Genomic DNA, 9,419 nt, shown 5'->3' on the forward strand with positions numbered 1-9,419 from the left:
AACTAGTTAGCCTCCCAGTACCCACCGTCTGCCCCTCCCACCTGTTCTCCACACTGCAGCCATCATCACTCTACAAATGTGATTGGCACCTCTTACCGGCCAAGCACTCTATCTTGGCATTGAGAATGGTTTTCCCAAAACAAATCCGCTACTACCACCCTCTTGCATAGAACTCTTCAATACATTTTCCTTGTCCTTAGGATAAATACAATATTTCTTTTTTCAAATATATTTTTTCATTTTAAAATTACAGATTGCTAATTTCCATTTTGTTAAGTTGTTTTCTGGAGTTTTGTTCTGTTCTTTCATTTGGGACATGTTTCTTTGTCTCCTCATTTTGGCAGCCTCCCTGTGTTTGTTTCTATGTATTAGGTAGAGCTGCTACATCTCCTGGGCTTGGTAGAGTGGCCTTGTGTAGTAGGTGTTCTGTAGGGCCCAGTGGCACAGCCTCCCTGGTCACCTGAGCTGGGTGCTTCAGGTGCGACCCTGTGGGCTCTGTGCACCCTCCTGATGTAGTGGAGCCTTGATTGCTGTTGGCACATTAATGGGAGGGATTTACTCCAAGACTCATTGGCTGCAAGGATGAGCTGTGACCACTGTGAGGGATCAGCTGTGCAGGGGACAAGCCCATGGGAGGAGAACTCTCTTCAGTTTGGGGCTCAGGTGCTTCCTGAGTCCACCCTTTGAGTGTGTCCCTTGTGGAGGTGGTTGGGTGGTGCTTCCGCATGGTCTGAAGCTGTCCGCTGGGTGCACCGGCTCTGGGGCCTTCTGGGAGGTGCAGACGAAGGTCAGCCACTGCCTGTGCCCTGTCAGGGGCCACCTGGCATGAGATACAGAGAGATCTGCAGATGGCTGTTATTTGTGCTGGACTTTGATGTGCCCAGGAGAGGCCAAACTGCGAACCAAGGCCTGCTGCCACTAGTGCCGGGCCTGGGCCCCTTGGCAGGTACAGGGTACACAGGAACCATATGTTGGTGTTTGAGAGATTTAGGAACACAAGCAGTATGAGCCAAGACAGGCTGTTTGTATGGAAAAGCCACTGGAAAGGGCTTGGGTGGGCCTGCATGTTGGGTGGGCGGGGCCTCCGGGAATCACCAGGGCAGGTAAACAGTGTTAGCTAGGTTGATGGTGACTCAGATGTGGCACCCACCTGCTGGCTCTATGGGAGGCAGACTCAGAAAAGGAACAATGGCCTCTTCCAGCACTTCTGTCTGGGAGAAAGCTGCCTCTCCAGCTCTCGCCCTGATGCCAGACACTTCAGTTCTTCCCGTATGTCCCTGGTGCCTTTCAAGTTGCTGCTTCAGCGCTGGAGCTCAGAGGGAGTGAGCCAGAATAAGTCTGTGCCTGGGCCCTTTAAGAGGAACTGCCTGGGCACCAGCAGCCTCTGTACCACTCAGCCACAATTCCCACTGGCCTTTACAGCCAGAAGTTATGGGGACTTCTCTTCCCAGCTCTGGAACCCTGGGCTGGGGGTCTGGTGTTGGCCTGGGGCCCCTGGATCCTCAGAGTGACCTCTGCAGCTGAGATATTCTTCCTGTTTTTAACCAGCACTTGTGGGTGTGGACCCAGCCTCCTACCAGTCTCAATGTGGCTTCTTCTTTCTATCCTTAGTTGTAGGACTTCTGTTCAGCTAGGTTTCAGGTGGTTAGGAATGACGGTGGTTCTGTAGTTTAGTTGTATTTTTGATGTGGTTGCAGGAGGTTTCGATTCCTGCATTTACCTATGCCGCCATCTGGACTGGAAGCGCCAGACAAAATTTTTAACATGACCCAGGCCCTGCAATGTCTGGCTTGGTCCCCACTTTTCAGCTTCATCTTCATCACTCTTCTCTGCACGCCCACAGCACTTAGAGCCCTTTTCATTGCCAGGTCTTTTCGGAGAGTCCACTGTGAGCCCAAGGAGACGCTGAGCTCCCTGAAGAGAAGAGTCACGTCTGACACGTAGCAGCCCTCTCTCTCCACAACCCTTCCAGGCTAATGCCAACCTGGCCGGTGTGGGCACTTAAAGCCGTTGTTGGTTTGGGTCAGAGCCTCCTTTTTGTCCTTTACTTTGGCAGTAAACACCCCTGCCTTTCCCTCCCTTGCCTCACTCAGCTGCCAATCATAGGAAGGTGGGGAGGGGGACATCCCATGAGTGGCTCCCCATTTTTCTGCTGTTGCCAGTCCTTCGCAGGTGGAGTTGACCTTGTGTTCCCAAATCATCTTTGATGTTGGCACAAAACAGCTCTCTCCCCACAACCCTTCCAGGCTAATGCGTCGAGTCAGATCTGGAGGCCTCAGGTTGATTTTCCAAACTCGATCACTGCCATCCGCTGACCCTGAGCAGCTGGGACCAGGGCCTGTTCTCCCTCCCTTCCCTCTTCAGCTCTCTCAGGGTACCGCATGGGCCTTGGCCAATTCCGTCTCCTTTAATATTCCCTTTCATATGAGCCGGGCTTACCCAGATTAGCATATTTCATTAAGGGCTCTCTCTCCCTTTCTTCATCAAAGGGTTTATGATGCAAAATATTCTTCTTACAGAAATAAGGCAGCGGCTGGGGAGATGCCAGTGCCTCCTGCTCTGCGGGCTGCTTACGGGAGGGGCACGGAGCTTTGGTTTGCAGGAGACACAGTCACTGTGGAGGAGCATCCCGGACAAGAGCCACATCTGGAGCACTGAGCGGCCTGCGCTTGGGAAACACGTCCATTCTGTGTCTCTGATCTCCTTGACCGCGTTCTGAGCCTGCGTGGCCATCTCTCCGCAGCTCCCAGAGGAGGTTCCTGGGCCTCAGCTGCTCACCGCCACCCAGCACCATCCCTCTCCCAGCCACACTCTAGCTCACACGGATGACACGTCACACAGGCGGCTCACGCTGTGGTGGCCGATGGCCGGTGCCACGAGGCTGCCTGCAGGGCGTGGAGGCCGTCCTCAGAGAACCCGCCCGGCTGCTTGTGTAGGGAACAGGGGCAAAGTGTGGCGCCTGCATTTGTAACTCTGCACAGTGTCCTCGTGGTAGATTCATGAGGACGCTGCGGCCTGTCATTCACATCCACGTGTCGTTACTCAGCTGCCCAGGCAGGAGAGCCGGCGTGCGCGGGTGGCTTAGGAAGGGCGGGCTTGGGAACCTCCCTGGGAAGATTAGCATGAGGACCAGGCAGGAACCTGCAAAGGCACAGTTGGGGCAACGAAGGGGGTCGGGACAGGGGAAGGGAGAGTAGAGGCACCGGCCGGGGCCGTGGAGGATTAGAATGTGCCAGGCTCCGTGCCAGGCACCACCACACCCGCTTAACCCTTACGGCCCCCAGGGAGCGCATGCTGCTGTCTGCTTGATGGACAGACAGATGTCCCCGGACAGTGGGTAGCTGCTGAAGGTCACCCGGCTCTGACCTTGGTCAGCCTGTTCTGCTCTGATGGTGGTCCTTGTTCCACTGTTCCACACGCAGGAAGAAGGTCTATGTAAACACACACACACACACACACACACACACACACAGGCATCTCCCTCCTCCCTCTGCGTCGTCCATCCGTTCCCTAGGAGACCTTCTCAGGTCCCATGTGATAGCCTGTGGTGCGTGAGGCGGGACTGCGTGGCGCAGTGCGGTGGCCCTGGAAGCATGTGTGTGCAGTGTGTGCAGTGTGTGCCCTCACACCAGCTGCGCTGCATGCTCCCAGGGCAGCACTGTCTGCGATTCCTGTTTCTCTCCGACCACAGGGCGGGTACATGACCTGTGGAAGGTGAAGGCACTCAGTACCCGCTGCTGACTGACAGGCACAGGCCTTCCAGCCTGCAGGTCCCTGGGCTGTGACTTAGAGGGGGAGGGACTTGCATTACTAAGGATTTCCCACAGCTGTGCGAGGTGGTCTCAGCTCTCAGAGCTCTCCAGCCAGGCGGCCCGGCACCCCACCTCCCCCGGAGCTCGCTGGGCTCCCGGCCTGACTCCAGGGGTCACCTGTGGCTCTCCCGCACTCCTTCTCCGAAAGGCAGGGTGGAGGCCGTGGGAGTGGGATGGTCTGGGGAGCCCCCCGAGGCTGGGGGACTGGGCCGGGCTTCTCTGTGCTCTTGACCGGCTTTCTTTCTCTCCAGGTGCAAAGCCCCGGGAAGGGAGAGTCTGAGGTGCTTTCATTGCCTCGCCCGCCACTCGGCCTCCCATCCGGCGCCCCAGCTCTGGGGTGGGCATGGCAAGTCCTCACACTGCAGGGAGCCGGGGGGGCAGTGAAGCCGTGGACAGGCTCTGGAGTGGCATCTTCCCTTCCCGCCTCCTTGCTGCCGTCCAGACGTGTGATGTTCTCAGCTTTGCTCGGCCAAGCGCTGCCCCAGGAAAGGTTCCCACACATTACGGAGTGGCCGGCGGAGGGGAGGCGAGGGCAGGGAGGCCGGTGCACAGAGCAGTGGGTGGGGGTGGGGGCGCCAGCCCTGCACCCACTGCCCACCCCAGCTGTGAGGCAGACAGGGCGGCCGGACAGCCTGCACCGCCACCCAGAGACGTGGACCTCAGGCACACCCGTCCCTTCCTGCCTGGCTTCTGGGCCTCAGAGAGTCCTGAGGAGTGAGCTGGGCACAGTGGCTCCACCCCATGTCCCTGCGGAGGGCCTGCTGCTCGTCACCTCCTCACCCCTCCCTTCCCACGGCGCCTGCTGCTCCAGCCCTCCTGGGAGCCAGCCGTTGCCAGGCTCTCGGTGACCCTCCTCAGCGAAGGAAAGGCTCAGCTGGAGCGCCCGCCCCCGCCTGGCCCCAGAGCACGGCTGGTCTTCTGGCCCAGGAAGTGGCTCTGTGACCCCTGGACTCCTGGGCTGGAAGGCCACTCCCCGCATGGCGCGCAGGCCCTGCCCTCCCTCTCCCTGAATCCAGGCCCTCACCTCTCCAGCTTCCCGACCCAGCTCAATGCGGCCTCTGCAGGATCGGGGAGATGCTTCTCTGACCCCCAGGGGAGCCCCCCTCGGCACCCCCTCCTGCACGCAGGGCGAACTCGGGTGCAGGCTGCCACCTGGCTTTTCTCCCCAGCGAGACCGTCAGCTTCTCCTGTAGAAACCGCATCAAACACGGCCCCAGTGCCCTGGACAGAGGGGCTCCTCCACGTGAATTCTCAGCTCGGAGCTGCGCCTCTGTGTCTCCCTCCCACTCACACAGCCGCGTGGAGCACCTTGTGGGGCGCTGTGCTGGGTGCGGGAGCACGGCGGGGCCAGGGCTGGGGCAGCCCACGAGCGCGCTCCGTGCTAAGGAAGGCAGGAGGGGGCTGGAAAGCTCTGGGGGAAAACGAAATGTTGGACCTCGTCTCAGACCCACGAGATGAGGCGGCTGGCAGGGACCCAGACTGTTTTGTGTTTAAACGATTTGAAAAGCGTGCACAGCTACGGGAGCGAATCCCTAAGGCACAAGAGGGTCCGGAATGAGAAGCTGTTTTCCTCTTGCTCCTGCCCAGGGGCCACCCAGGGCCCTCACAGGTCAGACCCGCCCTCCCTCCCCCGTTGCCCATCATCAGGTGCCACCCTGAGAGAGCCACACAGATGTGAGCACAAACACCTGCGCCTCACCTTTGGCGTGGTTCACGTTCCAGGCCTCTTGTCCCTCTGGGACCCCTCTCCCCGACCATGCCCCCCCCTGCCTGTTCCCCAGAGACCCAGGGCCACTGTCTGCTCGCCCACAGGGTCACCGTGGTGGGGCAGCCTCGCAGGAGCTGGCTGCGCCCTAGGGGAGGGCCCTGGGAGGGTTCCTCTTCCAGGGGACTCCCACCCACCAACGACCCAACCCATTCTCGGCAAGGAACAGCCGTCCAACTCCCTCCCAGTCACCGGATCGTCCCAAACCAGGACAGCTGGTCGCCCGCCAGCCGCCGTGTCTCTGACCCACAGCCACAGCCCAAGGCCCAGGGCCTTTGAATTGCTTTAAATCCGACCACTCTGTGGGCTTCCAGGGGCAGCACTGGGACCCCTCCCATCGGCTGTGGACCCTCCGTCTGCTCCCTGGGTTCCCAGTCCCACCAGCGTCCCTCCCCTTGGAAGCCACAGGGGCTGCGCACTGGTGCGTCCTGGCGTGCCCGCCTAGAGGGCAGCCCCGAGGCCCTGGCGCTGTCCCGGGGGCCCAGGCGGCTCAGCACGTGTACCTGACTTGTTCTTGTACTCGATGTCGAAGCCCGTGATGATGCTGTTTCCATCGAACCGCTGGGTCCAGCGCAGGTTCATGCTCCGGGCCTTCACCTCCCGGATCTCCAGCTCTGGGGGGTCGGGGGGCTCTGGGCGTGGCGGGGAGGGGGCAGAAGTGAGGATGGCAGCAGAGAGCTGGGCCTCCTGTCCATCCCAGGGACGCCCGGGGTTCTGCTGACCCCTGGGGGTTAGTGTGACCTGTAGTCTACCCTGGAGTGTGGGCCAGGTGAGGCAGGGAGAGGCCTGGCACACGGTTCGGCAGGGGGATCCCCACTTCCTTTCCTGGGAGAGGGCAGCCCCTTTGTAGGGACTCCTCAGAGCTGATGGCCTGTGTGTCCCCCACGCAGAATTCCGAGCTGTTTCCAGCCTGACTCCCTTTCCGCGGCCTCCAGGCCCCGCCCTTCTGCAAACCTGGCCCTGGAAGCGCACCTGGGGAGCCCTTAGTGCCCACTCCGGGCAGGAGGGAGGGTGGGCAGGCCTCCTCAGGGCCGTTTCCTGTCATCCTCTTCCACCATGTGGGTGGGCACTGCCCCTGCTGCACCGCCCTGTGGGGTGGGCACTGCCCCTGCTGCACCGCCCTGTGGGGTGGGCACTGCCCCTGCTGCACCGCCCTGTGGGGTGGGCACTGTCCCTGCTGCACCGCCCTGTGGGGTGGGCACTGCCCCTGCTCTTGAAGTGGAGTCAGCACAGGCACCCGGTCCCTGGGAAGGGCAGGGGATGTGGGGCAGGCGAGGCTACCTTGCACCGTGAGCTGGATCAGGCCCCGGTCCTCCCCGTAGGAGTTGATGGCGTGGCAGCTGAAGAACACCGAGTCCCCACGGTCCGCGGGCTTGAGCTGGGGCAGCAGAGGCAGGAGGAGGGAGAGGGAGGGAAGGGCCTGGTGAAGAGCTGGTCTCCGCAGAGGCTCAGTGCAGTGAGGCCAGCGTGGCCTCTTCTGGGAGGGCGCCCTCTGGGGTTTTGCCAGGGCTCCTATTCCCAGACAGTCCCAAGGATGGACGTGGAGGGAGGGCGGAGGGTCCAGGGGTCCAGGAGGGAGGGAGAGTCCAGGGGTCCAGGGCGGAGGGTCCAGGGCTCAGGAGGGAGGGAGGGAGGGCCCAGGGCCCAGGAGGGCGAATGGAGGCAGGGGCCCTAGAGAAGAGGGCAGGGCTGAGGGTTGCACACAGTTCCTGGCCTGGGGCTGTCAGGAGGAGATAGAGTGAGGTTCTAAGGCGAGGTTCCTAGCTAGAGAAGGGAATAGCTAGGAAAAGGGAGGTAATTTTGGGGATGAGGGGAGGGGCTCCCCAAACTTTCTATTTACCTCCATTGATACAGATGTCACAGCCGTGGGATCCCCACTTCCTGAGAGTCGGGGTCCCTGAGCCGGGCGTGGGCGCTCACCTTCAGCGTGGAGACGACCTCGTCACCGCTGTCCTTGGTGGTGATGGCGTAGCGCATCCCCCTGTCGGGGTCGATGACCGTGTCCCCCTTCTCCCAGCGGATGATGATGGGCCGCTCCCCCCGCCCCGTGCAGTTCAGCTCCTTGGCGTGGCCCTTGATGGCGATGGTGGTGTTGGGGTGGGAGGTGATCATGGCCGGGCCTGGGGAGGGAGAGGGCGCGGGGGGCCCCAGTGAGGGAGGCAAGTCCCTCCCCCAGTCCCCCCCCCCCCCACGGAGCCCCTCAGCTCCAGGCAGAGGGTCTGATAATGGCTGAGGGGGGCTATAGGGAACCCATCTGCCTGTTCCCTTTCTCCTTCCCCCACCCATGACTGGCAGCCTCCCTTCACCAGGGATTCTTCCATTCCGTGGGCCCCGTTCAGAATGTTTTAAAACGCACACCGTACCTACAATTACAGGGGAGACCAGATACACTGAAGTATGGCTATCAAATATTAACACCCTCAGAAGCAAACTTTTGATATAGTATAGCACACATCCACACGTGAGTTTGTTACTCCTGATCAGATAGGTCTGGCTCTGGGTCATGCTAGCAGTTCTGTGACGTGATGGTAATGACGCTTTGAGGTGTCTGCACAGGGAACGCACACACCGGCCTGGAGGCCTCACGGCCTTGATGAGAGCAGATGGCAGAGGGCGCACCCCCCAGGGAGGAGGTGAGGAGGGTGAGGGTGGGACAGGCACAGCTGACAGGCAGGACTTCAGGGGAGAGCGGCGCCTTGGGCAGGGGACCTGCTGGAGGACGCCCGAGGCGCAGGATGCAGCCCCGCTGGCTCAGCGCTCCGATGTGTCCGCAGGCCTGGCCCTGACCTCCCCACCTTCCGGGCAGACTCGCCTCTCAGAGCACAGGCCCCGTGGCCACTGCGGGAGAGGGAGAGCGCGTCAGGCACACTGACGGACAGACTGGGAGGCTGTGAGTGATGGCAAGAGTCAGACACTCCCGCCCGGCCGGCGTGGCTCAGTGGTCGAGCCTCGACCTATGAACCAGGAGGTCACGGTTTGATTCCTGCTCAGGGCACATGCCTGGGTTGCGGGCTCGATCCCCGGTGTGGGGCGTGTAGGAGGCAGCCGATCCATGATTCTCTCTCATCACTGGTGTTTCTATCTCTCTCTCCCTCTCCCTGCCTCTCTGAAATCAATAAAAATATATTTAAAAAAAAAGAGTCAGACACTCCCCCGACCCCACTGTGGAGGCCCCTCCTCATGCCACGTCTGCAGAGCAGCGCCCAGCTCACGGCAGCCCAGCACTGTCCTCTCCAGCGGCTCCCTCGGGGCGCGAGTCGCTGGCCCTCAGGGGCTGGCCCTGTCTGTACCCCCAATGTCCTCTAGCTCTAGAGACTTACTCAGAAGACGGCGTCCCCAGCAAACTTGCCAGCTCATCTGCTCCTGAGGACTAAGCCTTTGGAGCAGGGAAGCCATGAGCCCTGGTGGTGCGCCGGGGATGCCAGGCGGTGGACGGGCGCGTCTGGCACGGTGTGGGGGGAGAAGGGGGCTCCTGGTGTCCCTGCACTCACACCGCGTGGCCAGCCACCGCCTCTCCTCTGCCTCAGTCCTGTGGGACTTGGTATGACGGGCCCGCGGCCCCTGCACCAGCATCCCAGCCCCAGCTCATCAAATAATGGAGCAGATCCCTTTTATAATGCATGGCATTACACCAGGACAGACAATAAAACGCGGAAGACAAATAACGAGGTGCAAGTTATAATGAAGAAAAAGCCTGCAGTCACAGACATCCGGGTATGAATTATTGACTAAGGTTTTACACTCAAGGATGTGCGCAGGAATATTTTTCCATCAAAGATTTGCATAATTCACTCGGATAAACCTGGGCGGAATAAAGAGAGCTTCTACATCAACACGGGATT

The 9,419-nt window shown here is 60.5% G+C and overlaps 1 protein-coding gene across 1 annotated transcript in view; it reads right to left on the reverse strand.

Moving 5' to 3' along the window:
- DSCAML1 (DS cell adhesion molecule like 1) overlaps window positions 1–9,419 on the reverse strand; it is a 95,674-nt gene that overhangs the window by 41,245 nt on the left and 45,010 nt on the right. Inside the window, 4 exon segments of the mRNA XM_023744297.1 lie at window positions 2,822–2,885; window positions 6,081–6,209; window positions 6,859–6,955; window positions 7,498–7,697. Coding sequence (XP_023600065.1) covers window positions 2,822–2,885; window positions 6,081–6,209; window positions 6,859–6,955; window positions 7,498–7,697 — 490 coding nt within the window.

The sequence above is a fragment of the Myotis lucifugus genome, unplaced genomic scaffold (genome assembly GCF_000147115.1).
Source record: "Myotis lucifugus unplaced genomic scaffold, Myoluc2.0 scaffold_448, whole genome shotgun sequence".
Taxonomy (NCBI): Eukaryota; Metazoa; Chordata; class Mammalia; order Chiroptera; family Vespertilionidae; genus Myotis; species Myotis lucifugus.